At 42.9% G+C, this 27406-nt stretch overlaps 1 protein-coding gene across 8 annotated transcripts in view; it reads right to left on the reverse strand.

The window, feature by feature from the left end:
- The window catches only part of LOC148020703 (uncharacterized), a 75454-nt gene extending 48701 nt beyond the window's left edge, over window positions 1–26753 (reverse strand). Inside the window, exons 1-6 of one of the 8 annotated variants that reach the window (XM_087698496.1) lie at window positions 26552–26753; window positions 26349–26470; window positions 25932–26092; window positions 5758–5912; window positions 3763–3874; window positions 3547–3608 (exon numbers count right to left, since the gene is read on the reverse strand). In XM_087698496.1, the coding sequence (XP_087554622.1) occupies window positions 3547–3608; window positions 3763–3874; window positions 5758–5811 (228 nt within the window). In that variant the 5' untranslated portion in view covers window positions 5812–5912; window positions 25932–26092; window positions 26349–26470; window positions 26552–26753. Of the gene's footprint in view, window positions 1–3546; window positions 3643–3762; window positions 4373–5757; window positions 6642–25931; window positions 26193–26348; window positions 26471–26551 lie in introns of those variants that run through there. The other 7 variants (XM_087698498.1, XM_087698500.1, XM_087698499.1 and 4 more) reach the window with 7 other exon arrangements.
- Between the last annotated feature and the right edge of the window lie 653 nt (window positions 26754–27406).

Here is a 27406-nt window from a genome sequence, read left to right on the forward strand (position 1 = left end):
CCACAATGAAAAAGACTTCTTGTTATCACATTTATCTCAGACCCATGACATTGTAATACATGGCTCCTCTAGATCTCCCACTTTAATAAGAGTCTCTATCATAGTTTTGGCCCGATGATTCTTTGTATAATGACTTCTCAAAATAAAACCTGGTGCTTCTTCTTCCATGAAATGAACCTGCTTTACCTCTTGGAAAGTATGGTTACATACGATTGCATTTTCAACATCTTTTTCTTGTGGCTCTTGTATCCCATTAGAATTTTGAATACCGTGTATGCCCTACAAAGATAATTCATATTTTTCACCCTGCAAGCTGATACTCGGTGATTCACCCACAATTTGGCACTTCCTCTTGATAATATCAATGTTCATCATGGAATTCTCTCTTTGTGATTCCTAGAAATTCATCTAAGATAAATTCCACATTGCTATTTAAAATCCTCTCTTTCAAGACTTTCTTCAAATCAGTGGTCATCTCCATATCTGACTGCAATTTATAAGCCAAATTCTTGGCTTAAGCTTTACTTTGATCTTGCTTTTTCCCTTTTTCTGTAATTTCCAAGGTTACATCAAGTGAAGAATTTGCAAGAGGCATACGTTGTTCAGAATTAGACTTAACAACTCCTTTAGCTGTCCTCTTTGATGTCCCTTCATTACCATCATCCCATTTCCATTTTTTCTTCCACAACCACCTCAGTATTTTGGCTTTTGGCAATATGTGCATACATAGAAAAAGAATCGACAAGGTCCTTCTAGCCTATCTTTCTTCTAATGCAATTACCTACATCATTCAATTTGGACCTGGTAATCTTTCCTTTTTCAGCTATCTGTATAGCATAGGACCAAAGCTCATTCTTCTTACCACCAGCTATGTACATCCTCTTTTATGAGATTTTCAAACTGTAAGTGATAAGTCACAAATTTAACTCTTGCAAAAGCATGCCGAACAAACATATCCTGCTATGTGGTATATTACTTCCTGTTGGGCCTTCTCTAGGTCATGCATGGGCCAAGTGAAGCAACTCATCAAGAGTTTCATTTGGTCAGGTGGAGATGGTAACCCTACAAGAGCTCAGGTAGCCTAGGATGCTATCATTCAGCCCAGATCTAGGGGTGGTTTGGGGATTGTTGCTCCAAACAATCAAAGTAGAGCATTGATGGTAAAGCTTATTGTGAGGGACCTTCTTCCTGGCAAGGAGCCATGGAAGAAGCTACAATTATGAATACTAGAGACCATTGCTCCTAATCAGTGGTCCATGATAGCCTAGCATACATTGGATATTTCAACACATCTGAGCTATAGGGCTTGGGAACAGTTTTGAGGTCAGATTTGCTTCATTTGTTATAGAGGCATGGAGATTAGTATATCAATGACTTCACCATATTGACCTAGTTATCACTTTTGAAAAGAAGTTGAGGTAGCAACTTCTCCTTCAGCCAGCTACTTAGGACAAATAGAGGCCACACCATTAGAGAGAGGACCCTTCTATATTGGGGGAGGTTCTCTTCACAAGTAGCTTCCATAGTGGGGGAGTGGTTTGCCTTTCTTAAGCTGCCGGCTTATATACAAAGATAGAATCTTCGAGGCATTAGGGGGGCTATAGCGATAATGGAGACCATCAGGGAAGTGGTATCCCCAGAATGGAGGATTGACATAGAGACTTTGCAGACTTGAATTGGGATCTTCACCAAAGGACAGATCCTCCTTGCAATGGCAGCCACCAATGGAGAGTGTATTTACTTTCTCAATAGAGATGGATGGAAGAGTTAAACAAGAGGACCTAGATCAATTAGGTTGATAGAGAATTAGAGTTTTGGTTCACTATGACGGAAATTGATACTTACACCTAAACCCTTAGACTTGCATGATAGATGGATGGAGACATTGGGTATATAGAAGAAGACTATTGTAGAGACTTCAGTGGGACCCTAGGGAGTGGGTATGGAGAGAACCATTTCCAAAGACACCACAAGATATGTCCTCCTTTGGATATATGACCAAGCTAGGGAGGAGGATATAAATGAGCATGATTAGAGTGGTGCCAGCTACAACTCAGCATTGGACTAACCAAGGTATATCATAGCCTTTCTTGGCAAACCTCTTGACGAGATTGAAGGACAACTTCAGACCAAGAAAGATTTCACTCTTTCATTGCTTACTAGCACACAAGAGTCTAGCAGTTGGTGCATGGCTTGGCTATAATAGAGGCCCTCTCCCTTCACACCACATAGGGGGAGCATGAGGAGACATATTGCTATGTGGGGAATGGTTGCTCGGGTCATAGACAAAGACCCATCTTATGGATATGAGGATGTATGGAAAGTCATACCTATCTTCTTTCAGGTCAACTTGTGATGTGAGCTCATAGCTAGCATTATAGCTTGGTACATATGGACAGCCAAATGTAGCTACATTATTGAATTTTTGGACATATCTACTAAGAGACTCTCTCCAAGATCTGGACTGAGATTGTGCATACTCTCTATAGGAGATGGAAGAGAATACAAGGCAGTTTGGAGACTATGAGGAGGAGAAGAGATGCTTTTCTCAATACATGGGATTCCAGCACTGTCTTCCCTCTCTAGACGCAAGTGGTATGCACTCACACCATATCAGAGAGACGGTAAGGTTTGCGGGGAGAAAGATTGAGTGTACAGCAAACACTGAAGGGAATCTGCACAATGAAGGGAGCGAAATGCAGTCCTTCGGGCAGTAGAATATCAAAGTAGATGCTGAAAGATGAAGGAAAGCACTGTACAAAGCCAAATACAGTCGTCAAGAGTGAAGAAAACACAAAAACGCAAGTATCTGATGTAGGGCTGATGAAGAGGGTGTAATTTGCTGTAAATGGTTTTGAATTTTCTGCAAATGAAGCCTCCACAAAGTGGCTAATGGTTGGGTGTGTCGCCTGGGTGCTAGGGTGGCAATAGAAGCTGAAAACAGACTATAATGATGAAGATAATCTGCTGTACCAGTCCAGGGAGGAGTTGTCACAGTGCAACGAATGCGGAAGTGTATGGACAAGACTGAAAGACAATGAACACAAGAGAAGAGGAAGAGGGAAAAGAGACAAAAGAACACAGACATCTGCAGTCAATGAATGCTGAAATGAAAAAGGCAGATATACAAGGGGCTATCGGAGTATCTCCTCAAGCCAATCTCTCTCGCCAACACCTGAAAAGACAAGTGATGAAGGGCAGGCTGCCTAATGGCTATATATAGCATAAAACAAAGCAATAAAATAAGTAGGGTGGCCAGAAAACTAGCTGACCAGCTGCTGACGAGGAATAAATGCAGCTAATTGCTCATAATGTAATGCCTAATCATGACGACCAGTTGTTGTACTGCCACATGAATCACCAGATCAAAACAAAAGCAGCAGAACCAGCACTTTCAAACTATCAAATGCTATTTCTTCCTAAAAGATGATACATACTTGCAATGAAAGCCTCAAAGGGAACTGCAAATTAACACGACACTGATACAGGCCCAAAATAAACACTAAATAATCTGTGTTACTTTGGCAATTGAGAATTGATTCTAACCTTGCAAAAGAACTTTTGTGCATGGCTGCGATTTTGGACAGCAGTCTTGGTTCCCACATGTTCTACATTGACAGTAATTTTGAATGCTTGAGAATACTGAAAGTTCAAATGACTAGTTGAGAGAAAAAAGCAGGGTCTGAGGCAATCATATGAGACTCCCCTGATAAGAAATAAGATTTCCCTAATCAATATTAGTTACAAGATTCCAGGGTAAACCTTCAATACGTCGCCATGCTCTACCATAAAGCTTCAGAGCCTCTAGAAATTTATGATGCTCGTCTTCAGTCCACCTCTCCCGTTGTTTTGTTATGGTATAGGGCTTTCTGACCTGACAAATGCAGGCCCCATCTCCCAATAGACATGAGCAGTATATAAGCATCAACTTAAGAATGACCATTGAGAGGGCACTAGGAAAATTCTATGCTTCACTATTAGTAATGAGCTAATTAGATTTTTCATTATATGTATGCAATTTCTAGTCTGATAAATTTTCGGATCTCTTGGCAACTATGCAGTACATTTCTTCTATCCCTTTTCGATTGGGATTCAAATATCTGGACTAGATTATGACTAAGCATTTCTGAATTCATAAAGAACCACAAAAGAGGTGACAATACTTGGCCAGACTTATCTACTTATTTCCTCAATTATCTTACTGAAGAATCAAAATTATTTAGAAATTGTGCAGTATCTTAGTAGGTTATTCCTGGAACTGATGTGCAAATTAGCTGTTGTGTTTTAAGCATTTGACAGAGCAATAGGAATCAGACCACTCCATTGTACATGGAGCCGACCCCCCTTCCTTCACTGACTGTAGCCCCAGGGCCCTTACGTGCACCGGTTTCCCCCCTCTTGTGTCCCTCGCTGCCCCCCCCCCCCCCCAACCTTCTCTTGCAGACCCCACACATGCACCTCCCTGCTTGCCCACCTTCTCCCAGCCTCCCCCTTGCAATCTGCCAAGATTGCCCCTTCCCTAACTGAGCACCCGCCTGTGTCTTGGCCCTCATCAGCTACCACTGCTAGCAGCCACCGCACTCCTAGCTGCTCCCTGCCTCCCTCTCTCCTCCTGGCCTGATCTTTAGCACTTCTCCATCTACTTGCAGCAGCTCTCTTCCGGTCTTCAGCAGAGAAGTTTGTGAACATGTTGTTCCTTCTACACACATTAGAGAAGTCTACTACTGCCTCAAGCCTTGCATGTCCTCTCAGATGAGCACCTCCGGTCATTCAGAGCATCAGACGAGGAGTTGAGTCAGCAGTGTGACTGGCATATCCTCAACTGCAACCATCTTCTTGCAAGTCACCATTGACAAACTCACTATGAAGCTGCTCCATCTTTCTAATGTAATCCCCATCAGATAAGGTGTTGGTTATCCACCTTCTTAGAAGCTGCAAGAACACAGACTCGGGATTGCCAAAAGTGGCTGTCCACCCACAATGCAAATATCACTGGTTGCTGCAGGTGGCTGTCCGCTGAAATGCAGCAAGGCTTGGGTTCCCTAGAGCTGAAATAACTTCGCTTCTTGAACATACTATCTAATGCGACCCATGTAATATTTGACATGACTGTGCCTCACATGTTGCATGCAAAAATTGAATTTTACAGCGCATAATGTACATCATCCAGCATTTCCAATCGAAGACTGTCTGTCACATGTCAAACTTCATCCACTATGAAAATCTGATGCAGGAGAAAATTATTATTTAATACAAAAACCTTACACAAAGATAATGAAATCCTCTATCCTGTTCATCGCAAGGCACACAATTTTGACAAGACCATATTTCAAAGCTTGCACGAAACTGCACCAAGCTCAGTAGCATTTGGTAAGTACAGTCTGTCCCAACGGGCACAGTATTCGTTATAATATGTGTAAAAATACACATTGTTTGTAAAGCATAAGATTCACAAGCAAATGCAGCCCATGTTTCCCTTTCAAATGTTAACATCTGAGAATGTCCAAAAGAGTTATCCATCTACTAGGGAGCACTATTGAAATCCCTGCAACAAAGGAAATTTGCAGCCAAGGATAGACAGCTATTTGAGCCCATACATTTGCTCTGTGGGCATTATTGATATCCCCACAATGACGGAATTTTGCAGCCAAGGATAGACAGTAATTTGAGCCCATACATTTTCTCTATGGGATAAAGCCCAAGGAGCATAACGGTAGCAATTTCACAAATCTATACAGAAGTGCAAATGTACATTACCAGCCATCTATTCCATGGACCATGATAAGCCAAAACAGGTTGCAAATGTCTCATGGCCCAAACAACTACTCCAGAAAACGAGGAATGGTTTGCAGCTAAAAATATTATAACCCATAAAATGGCCCTGCTGCCTGCCAAATGTTTCTGCAAACAAACTGCATCTGTCTATTAGGAGTGATATACAATATTTCCACAATCACATAAAGTGTATGTTTGAACTTTGATTAAAGCATTCTTGAATGTATGTACAATGAAAGGGCACATACAGAAGTTCCCAAACTTCAAGTTTTATGCATATTATCCAAGGTAAATCAATGTCTATGGAGGAGAAACTTCAACATGCATCCAAGATCTAGTCCTTATGCATTTCTTTGGAAACCTACCATCCCCATGTATTTTTCTTCTGCTTATCCTTTGTACTTTTCTTTTGGTCATATTAGCACCAGCCACCAACACATCTTATTTACCTTTATCCTTGTTCAGGTTCAGTTTGGTGTAGAAATTACACGACACGGCGCACAGAATCTGAGCAAGGAATAGAGAACACACAGCAAATGTGAGAAGGATAGAGACTGCTTTAATTTCAAACGAACTAATACAAAGATGGTTGTGTCCACCCATGCACTTCCATTGTGAAGCTTAGATGGTGATCTAGACAGATGATAGGAGAAGAGCTTAGGATAGTTGGAAGAACTCTAACTGGGTGAAAGATAGATTGACAATGGCTTTAGAGGGGTCTTCCTTTTATAGCGCGGGAAGGTAGTCTGGTCAACAAGTCCGACCATATTATAAACCTTCCCTAGTCGGCCACAAACTATTCTAGGAAATATTCCCTTTATCGTTGGGGGCCGAGGGAGCTGCCCTCGAACCCCCGTCATAAGGGTTGTTAGCCCCCCTGAGACCCTCTAGCTAGGGGCCACTTCCACAGCCCCCGAACCCCAAAATAGGGGTTCTTCATAACTCCCACACCTTGCAACTCGATGCATTGTGCCTGGAGTTGCTACCAGTATAACAACTCTATCTAACCCAAAGGCTAGATCCACAAAGGTCACCTTTTTGCCATCCGGTCACATAGACCTCATCTGACATATAAGTCAAGAACCACCCAATGTCTATGCTCACACAGGGCTTCTTCTCATAATGGGGGCCTTACAACTTAGAGCACCATGGATCATTGGTTGCACCTTACGAGGGTGGGGGATTGAGCATATCTAACACCCCCCCCTCAATGTCCACCCACAGGTGAACTACATTCTCGATCCAATACCGAGTCTTTGAAGATGAATTCAAAGGAGATCATTTGTAAGAGCTTTGGTGAGAATATCTGTCCCATTCTTCTCCATTGGATAATAGACCAACTTTACTATCCCATCCTCGATCAAGTCACACATATAGTAATACTGAATCTCAATATGTTTGGTGCGTGCATGAAACACTCGATTTGTGGCAAAGGCAATGCAGCTCTAATTGTCACATCTTAGCACTGTTGGATCTTCATCCTATACTTCCATATGCCATAGAATCCTCCTTAACCATACTGCTTCACATGCAGTAAAGCAAGCTACCTTGTACTCTACTTCAGTAGAAGACAATGCCACATTTGGTTGCTTCTTACTAATCCAAGAGAAAATTCCTGAACCTAAACAGAAACAATATCCAGAAATTGATTTCCTAGAATCTATCACCTGCCCAATCCGAGTCATAGTTTTCCATAAGAGCAATTCCAGAACAGTATGTGATACCATAGTCAAGAGTTACCTTTAAGGATCTGAGCACCCGCATCCCAACTTTCCAATGGCTTTCTTGCGATTTGTTTGAGAACCTGCTCAAAACTCCAACGACAAGCTGATATCTGGCCTAGTGTTTCACAAGTAGATGAGGCTGCCAATCAACTTACTGTACCTCCCAATGTCTCCTAGTATTGATGTATCTTCAATGGATAACTTCACATTAACCTCCATAGGTATAGCTATCTCCTTACACTCGGTCGTGCCAAATGCTTTTAAGATCTCCCATGCATACTTCTTTTGAGAGAGAAAGATTTTTCCAGGCACTTGCTAGACTTCAATCCCTAAATAATGTGAGATGGAAGGATTGAGGTGCAGCCGGGATTCAGTAGACAGTGTGAGAGTGAGAGACAGAGTTGAAGCACGACACCCAAGAGAGAATAGACTGAATGAGTGTAACCAGAAAGTACAAAGTACAACCCTTAAACCTTAGGGTTGTAGGGGGTGTTCACACCCGACACACACTAAGTGCCCAAATGTGTGTAACATAAGCACATAAGTACATACGACAATAAGACCATAAGTCTGGGGGAAAAAACCTCTCCTACCGAGAATAAAAAGTGCCCCAGTGTCCTACTGATCACCGACACTCCCATATGAGCCTAGGGGTAAGTGAGGCGTGAGTCAAATACCCAACAAACCCCCCTGGAGTAAAGAGTGATCAAGAGTACAAGGATCATCCGCCACCAAAGGATATCAAATATAAAGCATCGCGAAATGCTTCAAATTTGTCACGAGGAAGAGCTTTGGTGAAGATGTCTGCCACATTACTGGTGGTAGGACAATAGACAAGGCTGATATCACCTGCATGTAGCCTCTCTCTGACAAAGTGATAATGAATCTCAATGTGTTTCGTGAGAGCATGAAACACTGGGTTCCGTGCCACTGCAATGGCACTCTGACTGTCAGTGAACGAAGGAGTAGGCTCCGTAACAGATACATCCAAATCAGCTAGCAAGCGTCTAAGCCATACGCATTCAACTGTGGTAGTGAAAACTGCCTTGTATTCAGCTTCACATGACGATGTGGCAACAGTGGATTGTTTCTTGCTAAGCCAAGAAAAAAAAAGAAGAGCCAAGAAAGAAACAATTGCCACTAGTGAAGTGACGTGTATCATAATCACCCGCCCAATCAGAATCACTGTAAGCATGTAATTGCAATGGTCCCCCCTTGGCATAAAGCAACCCAAGAGATTGAGTACCCTGCAAGTAACGAAAAACACGCTTGATAGCTTGCCAATGTGACATACGTAGCTGATGCATATACCTGCTCAAAGCTGAAACTGCAAACTGTATGTCCGGCCTAGTGTTGCATAGATAGATAAGACATCCAACTGCAGGAGCATATGTATGTATATCAAACAAATCACTGTCATCATGTAATGACAACTTCAGTCCAAGTTCCATGGGGGTACAACTGTTCCAGTGAGCAAAAGGTCATCAACATAAAGACATATAATCAGCATAGATCCCCCTTCTTTACATACGTAAAGGGTAGACTCAGATGAGCTATTTAGAAACCCCTGACCAAGCAAGAAAGTATCTATTTTTGCATGCCAAGCTCTAGGAGCTTGTTTCAAACCATATAGTGCCTTTTTAAGCTTGCATACCAAATGTTCTGAGCCTTCAACTACAAAACCAACGGGCTGCTGTACATAAACTTCCTCTTGAAGTTCCCCATGTAAAAATGCAGTCTTGATATCTAGCTGATGCATTGTCCAACCACAATGTGCAGCCAAAGCAATCATAGACCTGATGGTCGTCATACGGGAAGTAGGAGCAAATGTCTCCTCATAATCAATGCCATTTTTCTGTGCGTAGCCTTTAGCTACAAGCCGTGCCTTGTATTTATCAATGGATCCATCTGCTTTCCTTTTCAGTTTGTAGACCCATTTCGTTCCAATGGCTTTCTTCCCAAATGGCAAGGACACTAAATCCCAAGTTTGATTCTTAGTAATAGAATCTAATTCAGCTTGCATAGCTGCCATCCAATGCACACTGTGTTGTGCATCCTCATAACATTCAGGCTCTTCATTATCAAAAGTACTTGCTGCCATAATAAACTCCATGGTATGTGCCCAATCATGCAAACGAGTTTGCCTTCTAGTACGACCAGCCATGGATGCATCCAAAGGACTATCTTGCATAGTCTGCAAATACCATCTAGGTAGCTGTTTAGCATCCTGACTGTGTGCAAGCTCTTGCTGAATTTTAGTTTCAGCATGATGCTGAATATTCCGATCAGCCAATGGCTGAATTTCTGCACTTTCCATAGGAGCAGCTGGCTGAACATTAGGTTCATTTTCTGAACCTCCAGCTGAATCACCAAAAGTAATGGGCAGCAGCCCTTCAAAAACATCACGGGCAGCCTAATATGTATCCAAACCAGCCAAGGATAATTCTGATTTTTCATCAAAAACAACATCCCTGCTGACAAAAACCTTCTTTGTAACGGGATCATAGAGTCTGTAGCCTTTGCTCTCATTGCTATATCCCATAAAAATGCACTTAACAGCCTTGTTGTCCAATTTTTTTCTAAGTACCTGTGGAATATGGGCATAGGCAAGATACCCAAAGGTACGAAAGTGGCCAACAGAAGGTTTACGGCTGTTCCAAGCCTCAAAAGGTGTGATGGTCTTCAAGGCTTTGGTAGGGCATCTGTTCAAAATATGGCAAGCACACATGACTGCTTCCATCCAAAAACTATGAGGCAAGCTCTTTGCCTTCAGCATACATCTGGCCATCTCCATGAGTGACCGATTCTTCCTCTTTGCTACCCCATTCTGCTGTGGAGTATAAGCTGTAGTATACTGATGGACTATGCCCTTCTGCTGCAAAAAAGAATTCAGCATAGAGGACATGTATTCCCCCCCTCGGTCCGAACGGAGAGTCTTAATCTTGCATCCAGATTGGTTTTCAACAAGTGCACTGAAAGCCAAAAATGCATCATACACTTCTGACTTCTTTTTCAAACAGTAGACCCAGCAAAAACGTGTATAGTCATCAATGAATGTCACAAAATAATAACAACCGCCCAATGACATGGTCTGCATAGGCCCACAAACATCTGAATGCACCAACTGCAATCTGGTTGTTGCTCTGAAAGCAACATCACGAGGAAATGAGAACCGATGCATTTTTCCCAAAATGCATCCCTCGCATAACTGCTCAGGAGGTCTCTCCAAGGGAGGTAAGCCATCCAGCATCTGAGTACGCTGCAAAAGCTTCAAGCTACCAAAGTTTACATGCCCTAAACGAGCATATGCCATAACTCCGCCTGTATCGTAGGAGGAGTAAGAGTGGATGTCAAGTATGCCGACTAATCTACTGAAAGAGCATCCAACTCATATAAACCATGACACAAAGATCCTGTCAAGACCAAAGTCATGCATTCTTTTTCTCTAACCATGCAACGGTCATCATCAAAGGTGACCTGCAAACCACAACATGCCAAAGAAGAAATAGAAAGCAAATTCTTCTTGATTCCAGGCACAAACAAAGCATCCTGCAGGCGGAGAATAGAGCCATCAATGGCTGTGAGCTGAATCTCCCCAATACCACGAACAGGGTATGATACACTATTGGCACACTGTACCGATTTCCCAACGGGAGGTGCACTAACTGAAGCAAACAAATCTCTGTGAGATGTAATATGTCTAGAAGCACCACTGTCAAAGAACCAAGTGTCAGCATCCTCTGTAGAGCTAAGTGCTCTATCGGCCCTAGAGATGTCATAACTGCAAGTGTAAAAACAATAGTCCCTGTCCACAACAAAGGACGCGGACTCACTAGCAGTGGAAGAAGTAGTAGAAACAGACATTCCTGACTCCTTCTTCTCTTTGGCAATGCGCTTCCTGCACTAAGTGATATAGTGGCCGGGCTTCTTACAATAATGACATTTTCCTTTTTTTGCTTGCGTCCCCCCTTGTGTCTGATTCTGCGATGTGCCCGAAGTGCCAGAACTCTGTGGAGCATTCTTCACCTTGCTGTTTTTGCCTTTCTGTCTTGCCACAAAAGCCTGCTCAGAGACTATAGCATCCACACCACTATTTTTCAGTGTTTGCTCCTCCTCTAGAAGCAAACTAACCACCTGAATAAAAGTGAGTGGGTGCTCAGCAATCCTCATGGTGAGGTTCAATGCAGTATGAAAAGACAAGTACGAAGGAGGTAAGGAATTCAAGGTGGTGGATATCAACTGTGCATCCGAAAAATACTCATCTACATTCATGAGCTGCTCCCTCAAGTCCTGAATCTTATTTAAGTGATCCTGCATAGAATCACCTTCATGCATCTTCAGAGTTTCCAACTCTTTCTTCAAGAAAGAGGTCCGAGTCTCATTCTTTCCTCCAAACATATGCTCCAAAGTCAACCATGCATCTCGTGAAGAAGATGCCGAATGGATATGAGGTATGATGGACCGCTGAACTGCCAGAGCAATCAGCGACAAGGCCTATGCATCACGTGTATCCTAAGCTTTTTGAGCTGCAGTTCTTGGAGGAAGTGGCTGAGGTGGAGCGGGCTGAGGTCCCCGTTGTCCACGTGCGCCATGGGGAGGAGGAGTAATGGGAGCTACAACTCCCGGTCGAGTTTCCTCTCCACTGACATAATCCCATAAATTATTGGCCATTAATACATTCTTCATCATGAATGACCAAAGCGAATAGTTGTTTCCGTCCAATCTGTCTTCCTTGGATACATACGTAAAGACATCACCTCCCTGATTTGCCATGATGACAAATTTCCAAAGACAAAATGAGCAATGTCAAAGCAGTATGAACTGGAAACCTACAAATTTCCAGAAATTGCAGCAAACACGTTTCTGCAATTAATGTGCAAGGCCGTACTCTATCAGAAAACTGTCTTTTAATGCACGCTTCCCAAGGTGCAAACGGTGCACTGCAACACTATTATATCAAAATCCCCAAAAATTTTGCCAAAATTTCTGTCAAAACAATCTTTCTGTGACTGTACCAGCAGTTCATATGCAGCTGTCCCCAAAATACACAAAAGCCCCAAAATTTCTGATGATCCAGTCCATAAATTTGCATGATATTTATCTCATACCTGTGTTGTGCCTGCGGTCCCTGCTGCGTATGAACCTCCTCTGCCAGAAATTGATTCTGGACTAAAATTAAAAATTTAGTTTTTAAAGAAAAACACACCTGACGTGGTCAGGGCGGACGAGCAGAGTGACAGGTTTGACGTGGACTCGTCAGATGGCGGGCAGGACAGTCGCGAGCTGACGTGGAGGCGTCAAACGGGTGGGCAGGACAGTCGCGAGTTGTGTGGCAGGTGGCTGGTCGTCGGGCGGGCGGGTTGGCTGGTCGTCAGGCGGGCGGCAGGACAGTCTGACGGAAGTCACGTGGGTGAACAGTCGAGCCAGCTGGCGACAGTGCTGACGAACAGGATCACAGTCGACTTAGTTGGCGCATGGGCTGACGAGGGTAGCGCTGACGAACAGTGCACTGGTGGAGCTGCACTGGAGGGCTATAACGCTAGCAGACTGACGGGGGCAGGGGCACGCTCAGAAGGCGAGCAGGATCAGGCGGTGCTAGCGGGCAGACGAGCTGCAAGTGGGAGCTGCTGAACTGGTCGACTAGGCAGAGCTGGCAGGGGCTGCAGACAGCAGACAGAAGACTGCTCTGATACCAAATGTGAGATGGAAGGATCGAGGTGCAGCCGGGATTCAATAGACAATGTGAGAGTGAGAGACAGAGTTGAAGCACGACACCCAAGAGAGAATAGACTGAATGAGTGTAACCAGAAAGTACAAAGCACAACCCTTAAACCTTAGGGTTGTAGGGGGTGTTCACACCCGACACACACTAAGTGCCCAAATGTGTGCAACATAAGCACATAAGTATATACGACAATAAGACCATAAGTCTGGGGGAAAAAACCTCTCCTACCGAGAGTAAAAAGTGCCCCAGTGTCCTACTGATCACCGACACTCCCATATGAGCGTAGGCATAAGTGAGGCGTGAGTCAAATACCCAACAAATAATAGTACAACAAGCCCAAGTCTATCATTTCAAACTCAAAGCTCAAAAACTTTTGAGTCTGATGGATCATATCTTCATAGTCACCTGTAATAAGAAGGTTGTCCATGTATAGGACAGTCACTACAGACTTTTCACAATGCATGTAAACATACAAGTTAGCATCTGAGGCACATCTTTTGAAATTTAAACCTAGAAAGAATTTATCTATCCACTAGTACCATGCTCTAGGGGCTTGTTTCAGCCCATACAATGTCTTCTTCAACTTATAAACTTTGTTCTCAAAATGGGGGGTCTCAAACCCTAGTGGCTGAGCCACACACCTCCTTCTTAAGATCACCATTCAAGAATGTTGATTTGACATCCATTTGGTAAACTCGCCACTTCTTATGAGTAGCTAGTGCAAGTATTGTGCGAATAGTGATCATTCTAGCAGTTGGAGCAAATGATTCTTGAAAATCAAATCCTTCTGTTAGCAGAGTATTTGTTAGCTCATGTGTGAGTCTGAGCTTGATCTGGGCTGGGCATTTTTATTAGGTATTTTAGGCTTTTTTCTGGTGTGGCTTTTTATGCTATTGGGGCATTTTATACACCAATCGGCCAGCTTTAATGCTGTCCGACCAGCATTTTTGCTCCCCACTTTTTCAGCCTATTTATACTCAGTGGCTCCTCCTCAGTCAGTCACTTCATTTCACCATCTGCAGACTCTGTGGAGAGAGGAGCCAGTGCCAGTGCCAGTGCCCACGCAGCCAGTGACTCACTGTTGTATGCGACTGTCTCGTGTTCAGATATATGGATTCCATTTCCCGTGCATACATCTGAGTTCTCATCTGTATCGTGTTCTTTTCTTTTCTCTTTTTGTCTTGTGTTTCAGCAGTTTATTTCAGCACATGTTTATGCTTCCACCGCTGCTCCACTTCTGACATGGTATCAGTTTTCAGGATTTGTGTTTCTGCTGTGTTTTCTTGCTGATTTCAGGACTGTTTTGTACCCCTGCTAATCAGATGACTGCTGTCGCAGCCAGGCGACCTGTTTTGGGGCTGTTTTCAGCCTGCGTTTTTTGCAGTTTTGCGATCGCCTGCTGCCTCCGCACCCTCTGCTGCCTACGCACCCTCTGCTGCCTGCGTTTTTCATCTGCAGCTGCTGGCGACAGTTTTCTACCTGTTTTCTCCAGTTTACAGCCTGCGTTTTGCTGATTTAGCATCTCTCGTGGCTGGGTGGCTGTTCCTTCAGGCCGTTTTTGCTGTTTTTGGCAGTTTTTGACTGATTTTTTGTCTTTCTGCAGCAGATTTTGTCTTCTATTGATCAGATTTTGGGTTCTATTGCATGTGAACTCTCATTTTCTGTAGTCTGTGCTTGTGTTTTGGCTGTGTTTCCTCTCTCAATTCCATCTCTTCTCTACTTCTCTTCTTATCCTCTCCATATGGCTCCTCCGTGCACTTCCACTGATGATAAGCATGAGGCATCCTTGAGATTACAGGGGCGGCTTCCGGCACATTATGGAGATGAGGCTTATGTAGCTTCAGAGAGGGGTGACGGGAAGAAGAAGTCGAAGGCCCAGTGTTACCACTGTGGCAAGAAGGGACATTTGCGGAAGGCCTGCAAGAAGTTAGCGGCTTCCAGGAAGAAGGAGCAGAAGACGAAGCGGGATGCTGACTCTACCGATGAGTCCTCTCCTTCCTCAGACTCCGACTCCGATCCTCCGACCAAGGTGAAGTCCAAGGCGCGGAAGGGATCCTCTTCTTTGGATCGCGGGAAGGGCTTGGTGGCCCCTTCCTCGGCTGCTTTCTAGTGGTGGTGATGAGGTCATCCCTCACGACTCTCTTGTGCCAGAGAGGGAGTGTGAGCGAGTGTTCAGATGGGGCAGCCGCGCCTCATCTATACTTTTATACAGGTGCACAGGTTCCAGAGATGGACGTCCCTGACGCATCGACTTCAGTCTGGTGGAATCAAATCCTGGAGCTGGGATTGACATCCAGGTTCATGCTGAGCTGGTTATTTGACAGAGAGCGGGAGGCTTTCGTCTGGAGCTCACATGAGGGGACACTTTGGCGGTCTGGCCAAAGGCGGGGAATCCATGGTCACCTATGTTCAGGGGCATTTTTGACAGGATGGTCTTGTATGCTACTGCAAGATATTGGTGATGGACACAGAGACATGCTATGATCTTCTCTATTTTCAAGTGTTTGGTACGATCGACATCGACATCAGGTTCTCTCCGAGGCACCTTGGTGGTGGCTTGATCACCCACTGCTTGGGTATCCATGGTTCTACTTGGTGGTTCTCTGTTGTATAGTTTATGATCCCTTTTCATTGTACTATTGTATTGTATCAGATCACTCATGATCTGAGAGAGGGTGTTAGCAGAGTATTTGTCAGCTCATGTGTGAGTCTGAGCTTGATCTGGGCTGGGCATTTTTATTAGGTATTTTAGGCTTTTTTCTGGTGTGGCATTTTATGCTATTGGGGCATTTTATACACCAGTCGGCCAGCTTTAATGCTGTCCGACCAGCATTTTTGCTCCCCACTTTTTCAGCCTATTTATACTCAGTGGCTCCTCCTCAGTCAGTCACTTCATTTCACCATCTGCAGACTCTGTGGAGAGAGGAGCCAGTGCCAGTGCCCACGCAGCCAGTGACTCACTGTTGTATGCGACTGTCTCGTGTTCAGATATATGGATTCCATTTCCCGTGCATACATCTGAGTTCTCATCTATATCGTGTTCTTTTCTTTTCTCTTTTTGTCTTGTGTTTCAGCAGTTTATTTCAGCACATGTTTATGCTTCCACCGCTGCTCCACTTCTGACACCTTCAACCTTTGAAAATACCTATGCAACTAATCTAACTTTGTACTTTTCTAAGCTGCCATCAGTACTTTACCTTCCAGACCCACTTGGTATAAAAAATATTTCTCTTTTCTGGCCGATCCACTAGCTCCCAAGTGTCATTCTTCATGATGTTGCCATACTCAGCTTGCATAGCTATTCTCCATGCTGGATCGGCGAGTGCTTTTTTCCAAGTCTGCTGGTTCCTTTACTTCTCTCATAATCTCAGCCATCAAGGCCATATTGACTATGTAAGAAGAAGTCTTTCTTTGCTCCTCTATTCTCAGTGACCTCCTTGGTCCATCTGCCTTTTCCTCAATTGTAGTAGGCATAGAATTGCTAAGATCATAGAGCTACTTCACCCATCATGGCAATGGCTTTTTCAATGGTGTAATTGCACGTTGGTGAACTTTTTCCTCATCATTCGAAGATAATGCTTCCTCCTCCTTGAGAGTAGGAACAGCTCTTGGGATAGGTTCATAGTGGACTACTTCTTTGCTTGATGATAAAGTGGAAGAGCTTCTATTCTCCTTCTTCACTGTATGTGCCTGCTCCTTAAAGACCACATCATGGCTCGCTATGATCTTATTTGCCTCTTGGTCATACAATGTGTAAGCCTTTTGCTTATCACTATAACCCAAGAAGATACATTTTGTGCTTTTTGGATTTAACTTGTTTCTCTTATCCTTTGGAATATATGCATAACATTCACATCCAAAAGTTCAAAAATGTGAGACAAATGGTTTCTTACCAAAATAGGCCTCATGAGGAGTTTTACCCTTAAGAGCCTTTGAGTAACTCCGACTAAGAATGTAGACTACAGTATTAATAGCTTCTGCCCAAAACAGGTTAGGCAATCCCTTGTCCTTAAGCATGCACCTTGCCATTTCCACAATGGTGCGATTTCAACCTTCAACAATGCCATTCTGCTGAGGTGTATGAGGCGTCATCAATTGACATTCAATCCCTTTGCTCTTACGAAAGTCTTCAAACTCCTTTGAGTTGAGCTCTCCACTACTATCTATTCTAAACTTCTTCACATTTTGCCATGTTTCATTCTCAACAAGTTTTAGCCATTCTTTAAACTTACAAAAAACTTGAGCCTTATTACAAAGAAAGTACACCCACATCTTCCTACTATAGTCATTGACGATCAACATAAAATAAGAAGATCCTCCCAAGGCTTTTATAGGCAATTTACCGCACAAGTCAACATACACCAACTCTAGAGGGGCCTTCACTCTATTCTTGCTTTCTTATGGAAATGCCTTTCTTTGTTGCTTGCCCATTATACAAGCTTCACATGGTTCTTTCATTTTAGTTTATTGCAAGTAGATGAGCAACCGTGCCTTGCTTATGCATCTCCTTCAACACTGCAAAACCAATGTGACCAAATCTTTCATGCCAAAGTTTACTTGTGCCCACACCAATGGTGGCTGTAAGAGCACTTAGCTCATACAGGTTGTTCCTCCTTTCTTCTTTGTTGACAACTTTGTTAGCACTATCAATAATTTCTGCACCTCTTACTGAACCTCACCTCATGGCCAAGATCAGTTATAGAAGCAACTAATAGCAGATTTCTCTTAATCTCTAGAACATACAACACATTTGAAAGATTCTTAAGTTCACCATTTGCAGTAACAAAGAAAATAGTACATGTGCCCTCATGCAATAGGACTTTTTGCATCATTCCCAACCATTGTAGTGATGGATTCTTGCAGAGGCTTCATAGAACTATATAGACCTTTCTTGTTGGTCATGTGATAGGAGGCACCACTATCCAATACCCGTGAGTCAGTGTTAGGTATCTCTTGCACCGAGTAATACACTTTCTCAATGATCATTATAAATAACTCTAACTCTACTTCAACCGTATAGGCTATCTCCTTCCCTTTAGTCTTCGCGGTGTCATTATTTTCATCTACCTTCTTAACAACAATCTACAATTGTATGTTTTTCTTCTTGCAGTAGAAGCACTCTCCTTGAATTTTTTCTTACCACCCTTCTTCTTTTTGTTACTGTTGGTAGAGAAGCCACCTTTACCTTTCGCATTAATGGAGAATGCAACATCTCCACTACTCCTACCTTCTCGGACTTTAAACCTCAACTCCTCCGTTAGTAGTGCACAAAATTCCTCAAACGTCAAAGCTTGGGGTCTCACCTGAGTGTCTAGGGCAGTTACCAATCCATCAAACTTTGGTGGACAAATCCAAAGACACCTCTGAGCTAGCTCCTCATTAGCTTTTTATATCCCAGCCATCTAATCACGCAGATTCTTGATTCGAGTGATGAATGCTTTAACTGTCTCTTCTTCAGCAAACTTCTTTGCTCCTAGTTGATTCTCCAAGTTCTAAATCCTTGTTTGATTTCGTGTTTCGTACTAACTCTGTCACAACTCTATAGAAACAGAATTTGTATCCTTTTTCATTAATTTGTCTATATAATGATTTATTAAATTTATTTCCTTTGCACTAATTAGATATAAAGAAAAGTGCATTGGAGCTGGCCACTGATGAGTGGTCACAGGTTATGGTGGACCCACACGGTGGGTTAGAGAAAAGATAGTTCACACTTCCACCTATATGACCCGATTGGGCGCCTGTGACTAGAACTCACGCATATCAGGGTTAGACTCGCACACAGAAAGGATTGATGCCTTGAAGTGTGGGCTAGATCCACCAGAACAGACAGTTACAATCAACAAGATGGCATGATCATGAAATGCTTGTATAATGTGCATGTGTGGGCTGAAAGCTTGAAATGCACATTTCTTTGCATAGGAAAGTCACATGAAGATTCGGATACCATTTTTGCGATGTACACGGAAAAAGCTTTCATATAATACCCATATTGGGGGGGTCCCTAAATTTTAGGAGATCCCTAAATTTTAGGAGGTCCCTAAATTTTAGGAGCCTCGAATTAGCCTAAAAATGCTAGTCCTAAAAAATAGGGATGTCATTCTAAAAATAGTAAATTCTGTACTCTGACTGTGCTTACTAAATTTGGTTGTTTCTATTCTTGACAATATTCAACCCAAAAAGGAAGGCCATAGAGAAGAGACAAGTGTCAAGACACTTGTCACACAAGTTTCCAAGTGTCCCACCACTTGTCACATCTCATGACATGTGGTTGGACACTTGTCTTGTGCTACTCCACTTTCCCCTTTTGTACTAGCTCTCCCCTCTCCTATAAATAAGAGCTCGTTTTTCTTCATTCAACATCATTTTTCTTTGCTGTAAAATCATGTACAACACCCACAGATAGCCAGAAATTGGCCCCATCCATCCCCATCATCATCCCCCACTTCTCCATTATCAAATTCCTCCATATTCCCTCTTCTATCACTGTTGTTTTACAAGACAGCAAGCCTGTAAATTCATTACAACACCTCCTTCTTGAGCTCTTTTTTCCATTTTAGCTACAAGAAGCAAGCTCTATCCATGTACTGCTGATCAACGATGGAGAAAGGCTGAATTCCCCTTTTTCTTCTCTCATACTGTAAAGAAATCAGTTCTTATCATTGCATAATAGATAATGCATGTGTGTTTGTACATCTTTGCATGATCTTGTGAGAGTGAGAATTACTTCTTCTCACTCTCAGGTTGATTGTAACTGAGCTCTTTCCTAAGGGACTTGGGTTGAGCAGAAATACATTCCTTCGGGGGGGGTTGCCCATCTTCAACCCTCAATCTTGTCTCCATTACTTTTACATTTTCATGGCTGTAATTTTGTGAGTAATTTTCATTTTTAGCTTTAAGTGTTCATTCTCTTTTATATTAAATCTCGAAAACAAGCAAATATCATAATTGTTAAGCATACTACGTTGTTCGGGGCGTTTACAAACTCCTCAGTACGTTCTAAGCCTCTGATGCCTTGGTTGTGTGTTGAATCAAGGTCCAAACACTGTCAAAAGAGCTTGTAACTAAGGCATATATTGCATCTGCATTCCTTCGTTTCCAAGCTCGTAGAAGATTTGCAATCATAACACTTAAACTTGACGAGGGTGGATTGTAGTTTTGAGTCAGTCTCCAACACCATCTCCAAAAGCTCATAAGAATCAAGGATAGTTGTGATTTTAAACTTTCACAAAGTATAGTTTGTACCATCTAACTTGTCTTCGTTGAAGGTTGGTGGATGAATCCTTAGTATTTGAATTGCTGGTACAATAGCAGCACCACCTGATGGGCCAACACCGCTACTTGATACAGTAGATGGCATTTCTCCTCTTCGCTCTTAAAGCCCTTGCCTCTCGCATACTCTTTACTCCTCAAAGCCCCCCGCGCTCTAATACCATGTAGAAATTTCACGGCACAGCAGACAAAATCTGAGCAAGGAGTAGAGAATACTTAAAACAAGGCTGAAGCAAGGGTGGATACAAAGTATAAAACAGTTGCAAAGAAGGTTAAGCCTGTGGCTTTGCCTTTACCACCTGAAAGTGATGGGTTGGCTGAAAAAGTGACTCAACAGCCTACTTTACGGGATCCACATGGAGTAGGACATTAATTCACAGCTGAAAGTTTACAAGAGCTGAAAATTGGTGATACAAGCTTCCTTTTGCCTGCAGAAAGAGCTTGTTTCTTGCAGATGTTAGCAAGGCATGGGAAAGCCTTTGCGTTTCAGCCAGATGAAATTGAATGTGTTAATCCGACCATAGTTGCACCTATGGTGATCTTTACAATACCTCATGTGCCATGGAATTTAAATCCTATTCTAGTGCATGGGGCATATTTGCCTAAGCTGGTGGAGCTTTTGAACGAGAAGATCAAAATGCGGATTTTGGGGCCTTCTTCAGCTCCATATTCGAACCGGTGGTTTACTATTCCAAAGAAGAATGGTGCTTTGAGGTTTATACAGCATTTACAACCAATTAATAAAGTCACCATAAGAAATGTTGGATAAGGCCCGATAGTGGTGGATGAATTCGCAGAAGCATTTGTGAGCAAGGAAATTTACTCTATGGGTGATTTATATTCAGGATATGATCAGTTCAAACTTGCATTGGAAAGCTAGGATATCACTACCATGAAAACACCGCTTGGATTGGTTAGGATGTGTACGCTTCCACAGGTAGCAACCAATTCAGTGGCAATTTACTCTATGGGTGATTTATATTCAGGATATGATCAGTTCAAACTTGCATTGGAAAGCTAGGATATCACTACCATGAAGACACCGCTTGGATTGGTTAGGATGTGTACGCTTCCACAGGTAGCAACCAATTCAGTGGCGCATATGATGAATGCTATGCATAAAGTTTTGAGGGAGTATATTCCTTAATTGACCTTACCCTTTCTTGATGATGTGTTGATTAAAGGATGTGATATCTATGAGAAGAATTAAGAGTTGAATGAGCATGGATATAGAAGATTTGTGGTTGATCATATTGCTGATTGTGACAGGATTTTGAGCCGTCTTGAAGAAGTGCATTTGACTCTGTCATTAACAAATATAATAGCTTAACTCAAAAACCTTCTAAAAATATCCCATAAAAGTTTAAAACAATACATGAACCATGAAAGTTGAAACATAAATAAAAATGAATACTCAAATTGAAGGGTAAAAGCAATAATTGTCAATGCCAAACGGTGATTGAGAAATGTTATGCGACTTAAAGACTGAAGTCCAACAGTAAACACTGAACAAGAAACAATATAAAGTTAAAACTAGGGAATCATAAATGCCATATGACATAAAGACTAGTGTCCCAGCAGTAACTACCAAATAGTGAATCCTCGAACTAAAGACTACAAGAAGCAGTACAAGCTGAGAAACAATAAAACTAGTGGACTAAAGACTACAAGAAACAATGCAAATAGTAAAAACCCTATGACATGTGGCGTCCCCTGTGTCCCATCCCACACGTCCCCCCTATCCCGCTTATCCCAGAACGCGTCCCCTTGTGACAAACCACTGCATGGAAACACACCCTTTTTGGGACACATTGGGAACGGGTCCCATGTTTCAAGACGGGATCCTTGCGTTCCGGGCCCGTGTCCCCTGCACCCCCTGTGACTATGCCTTGCTACTGCTGAGGTTTTATGTCAGATTTGCTACATTTCTGCCTGGATGCAAATTTTACATTCAGCTGATCCTTCTTTGTTTACTTTGTCTCATATGTGGGCCATGGATGCAAGTATTCATGATAACCTTGGCCCATACATATACCAGCATGTGAACGTCAATAAAGATGGTTCAAGAGCAAGAAGACAAGGTAACTTCTCTCATTCAATTGCAAGATTTAGCTTTTGGTACATCACATATTTATAGATCCCACCTATCCCATTTACTCCTCATATTCATTCCCACATAGGTTCCATTCCTATCCCACATCCAAATGGTAGAGGTGCACCAGTGGTGGGGGTATATCCCCCAAATCAAGCACCCATGGGGACCTACACACAAGGGTATCCATCCCAAGTGTATCAAGCCTTGAACATCACTTAAATGGCCACACAATTTGTGTAGATGCCTACATCCACCTTCTATCAAGTATTATCACCTTCCATGGGTGCCAAGAACGTGGGTGTTGCACATAGTACTAGGCCAAACATCAGCCTTCCCACCATGATCCACCAACATGACACTTGCTCATCTTTCCCCTAAAACTTATTAGTTTTAAAATTACCTCACAACATGAAAGGCAACGTGATCACGTTAGAAGTAGCAAGCGATGGTAGCATCAGTCTCCTCCTTTTGTGGGTCCCATGAAGCTTCAAAGTTTCCATGTTGTCAAAACAAGGTGCAGTAGAAGTAGATGATGGGGCAACAATCTCGAACGTGCTCTAGGCATGAGAGGATGAGGGTGTAGCTATAGCCCATCTCGATGCGGATGCATCCAATGCTAGCTGTGGAATATGTGTGGCAAGATCAATGGTGGCCACATGTTGCCTTGATCGAGCCAAGGCATCTAGGTCTACCACACCCATCTCAAACTGGTGCCTATTTTGAGGCATCAATCGTGTGCAAGAGCACACCTCTTTTCCTTCCTCCCCGAAAAATGAGCATGCACCTTATCAGGGGTACTCCTGCACCCATACGGACATAGCTTGTATGTTCAGAAACTTGATGATTTTGGACCTTGGTGACTCGCACACACATGTCCGCGTGAGAGAGAGAGAGAGAGAGAGAGAGAGAGAGAGTATATTAACGTCTCTAAAAGGCCAATGTGGCCTATGAGACCAAAGCAATACATACAATGATGGTGTGTTTCTCATCTGGAACGAGGAAAGATGAAAAACATGCGTGAGAGAGAGAGAGAGAGAGAAGAAATGGCAAGCTGTAGCAGGTGAAGTGGGAGATGGAGGCATCCACACTTGGAATAGAGACAAAGGCGAAGCAAGCAATGAGTGTAGTCTCCCACAAAATGACCATCAAGTCCCTTGCCAAGAACACCATGTCTTTGATAGCATTTCCTAGTTGGGGAGCTTTCCAACATTGGAACATTGTTGGAAAATGCAACTGGAATGTTCCCATGCTGGGAATGTGTATCATGTTTCCCATCTCTCTCATTTTGAGATGGCATTTTGATGTTCCAAGGGCCCATTCTTCCTTTCCATGTTGCTCTGATGTTAAGAGTGCTTTTATAAATGGCTTTTTTGATAAGAAAGCATAGGTGGAAAAGCCGCTTGGATTCTTTATTCCAGGCTGTGAGGAAAGGTATTCAGATTGTGAAAAGCTCTTTATGGGCTCAAGCAAGCACCTTGGTCTTGGTTCTAGAAAAAGGATGACTTCTTATTTTTTCACAGTTTCCATTCTTCCCTTATGGTCCAAATCATTACATGTGATCTTCCACAAGGGGTTAGCTATATGCTGTTAAAAATTGATGATCTACTAATTGCAAGCTTAAATTAAGCTACCATTGCACATCTAAAGGCACAATTAAGCTCTACTTCCAAGATCACCAACCTTGGCCTTCTCTCTTATTTCTTGGGCATTGAAGTTGGGCAGCATTTGCAAGACGTCTTTATGCCACAGTAAAAAGTATGCCCTTCAGTAAGTCAATTAGTTCTTTCCTCACGCTGCACTCAAGTGGCCACCCCTATTGTGAAGCTAATTAAGGACTCTGATGCTCCTCCCTTCAACAAGCATAGCTGTTGTTAGGTAGTGGGAAAGCTCCTATGGCTCACTCACACCCACACAGATCTTGCTTATTCAGTTTTTATTCTTAACCAGTACTTTATGCACAAAAGCAGTCTCATTGGATTTCCTCTATATGTACAGCTTGTCATTTAGTCAAGGACTAACCCTACAAGGAGTATAGTCATTCTGACAAGACTGGAGACTTGGATGGGCTCAACTCTGATCGCGTCAAGCCGAAAAAAAGAGACCGTAGTTGTCACAACTAAGATGAGTAGCATGACCAATCCTTCTAGTGGAATGCATAGAACATGAGAAAATAACACCAATCATGCATTTCCAAAGGAATAGGTGCTCCTCAAGTGACAATTTGATGGCCAAAAACTAAAGCTGCATACCAAATAGCCCAAGACCTAGAGTAGGCCATGCCAACAGCTTTGGGAGCCTCAAAACATTCAAAAAGACCTTTCAAATGCTGAACCTGACTTTAGACAGGGGGAAAGCAAGCATATTTAGATTGCAAATGTTGCCCTCTTTCACACAAAAGACAAAACACACACCACTCACCTACAAGTGCGCATCTGTATTTGCATGCATGTGCACACATACTTTTGTGGTAAGTATTGTATTAGGACTCAATATACAAAGTGACTGAACACTACAGAAGAGTACACCCTAAAAAGTTCAAAAAACACTCATAAGAAAGATAATATGAGGTCTATCTAATATTTTAGTGGCAAGGCTGTTAGAAAGGGATTGGTGCAGAGATCTGCAAAATGAAGTGTAGCCACCAGATTAAATGGCCTAAGAGGCAGCCCAGTTACAAAGTTCCCAAATAGTCCAGAAGGTCCAAAAGTGGACCCAAGAAAAGAAAGGCATAGAACTTCAAACTGACCCGAAAGGACCAAAGAGCCAAAAGAGTTTGTGAAATCCAAAAGACCAAAAAGGGAGCCTGAGAGAAGTAGACACATGCCAAATAAGCTCCTATGAACAAGGAAAACTGCAGAAAATATGTGGAAAGGTCTCATTAAAGCATCACATCTATGACAAGTAGTAGGAGCAATCCTTTTGGTTGCAAGTATAGGAACCAAAGGATTAATACCAATCAGGCATCTCCAAAGGAATAGGTGCTCCTTAAGTGGCATTTTGCTGGCCAAAATCTAAAACAGCATGCCAAGTAGCTCAAAACCTAGAGTAGCCATCCAAACCCCCCCCCACACACCCCCAACCACCCAACAACACCCCCACAATGCATGTCCATTGCCGTAAAATATCAGTATGTTGACTATACTGAGGAAGTCATAAAATCATGCTGACTGGTTTTGTGGAGTTAAAATTTCATCTTAAATCCATCATTATGTGCAAAGCACTGATGAATATACAAATTTTAAGGTGAATACTATTGCTAACATGTGCACTATACTACTGGTTTTAAAATCTCATTCCAAAAAAATGTCAAGGGTCCATATGTGAAAGTAAAAACACACACCTGGGGTGTTGCAACTCCAGGAGAAGTGCTCATAATTTACAATCTGATCATGAACTCCACATGTCTTTGAAAGGTGATAGGAGGCTTCTATCGCAACCTTGTAAGCTTAGAAAGCCTGTTCTCATACCATCCTTCCCTCATCAGGAGCTGCCCCTTACCTCCTGCAAAGCATTTTTTATCATTGCATTTCCAGCATCATTACTGGATGCCTGAAATAAGTATGCTTTGATGGCATTAAGGTCTTGTTAGGTAAGCTTTGATCTGCAGAGATTCATCTTATCATATTTACCAGAAGTATAGTTGCTTGGTTCTCCAATACAAACTTGCAAATTCATGTATGTGTGTGAAAATGGCGTTCATTTCCTTCCTGGAAAAAACTAATACGGTGAAATTGCAAATGAAAGGAACTGTTGTCACCTTAACCGTAGTGAATTCACAGAAATTTGATCGATGGATGTAAACAGAAACAAGCTGTGTGGATGTGCAAAAGACCTTCTCTGATCTTCAAAGAGAGACAGAGTAGCATCCTAACTCAGTTTCTGCAGGAGAAATCCTCGCTGAGGTTCAAGGCAAACCTGGAGAAGGAAGAGAAAACTGAAAGAAGGGACTGGGGAGTGCACCTTGTGGGAACACCAGTGGTGGAAAAGATTGTACGCGACGGTGCGGCTTCTTTTGTCAGACAGGAAACAGGCCCGCTTTCTTGGATATGGCGATCTGCGTGCTCCGCGATCGAAGAATCTGGTCTAGCTATGGAGACGAAGAAGCAGCTTGTGACGATGAGTTTCTTGCCTGAGAGGAAAGGGTCCCCAAAAGGAAAACGATTTAAAAAATGCCAAAATACAGGCCCGCTTAATTTAGCAGGGAAAAGGCCAAAAGCTTGTGGCTATGAACGGCCGCTTGCGTGGCAACTTGAATTCGTTGCCGGTTTGCCGGTCAACACACCCCATGTACCCCTCGCAGGAAACCGGCATGCGACCGGCAAATAACGGTCGCTCTTTTCGGGGCCTTTTTTTGGGTTTGCCGCGCCGATAAAGCGCATTTTTCAGCCAGTAGGATTCGAGGCTCGAGCTCTTTGGGATGCCACGTGTCCAGCGACGCGGGCGCGGCTTTTTGGCACTTTTTTCTTTTTGACCACGTCGTCGGTCCTGCTCCGCTATCCAGTTTTGCGTGCTTCCTTGCCAACCACGTGTCAGAAGGCCAGTGGCTCCAGCGTCTACTGCTTTGAGCAAAATATATGGTCCAAAGTAGGTATATGTTACCAACAAAAAGAAGATAGGAAAGTGGATCAATACTCCACACATCATCGTTTCCTTTCTTAGGTATAGTTTTTTTAAATCTCATAGAGAAGGCCTGAAATTTGAAACATGCAAGATGGCTTGAGGTTGTCTTCAAGGTTTTAACTCACTCACCCATGTGCACACCCACACACTCAAACCACTTGGGCTACATCCCATCGGCTTTCCCAAGGGATAGTT

The sequence above is a fragment of the Lygodium microphyllum genome, chromosome 18, assembly GCF_053477565.2.
Source record: "Lygodium microphyllum isolate KBCC chromosome 18, Lygodium_microphyllum_v1.1.10, whole genome shotgun sequence".
In the NCBI taxonomy this organism is placed as follows: Eukaryota; Viridiplantae; Streptophyta; class Polypodiopsida; order Schizaeales; family Lygodiaceae; genus Lygodium; species Lygodium microphyllum.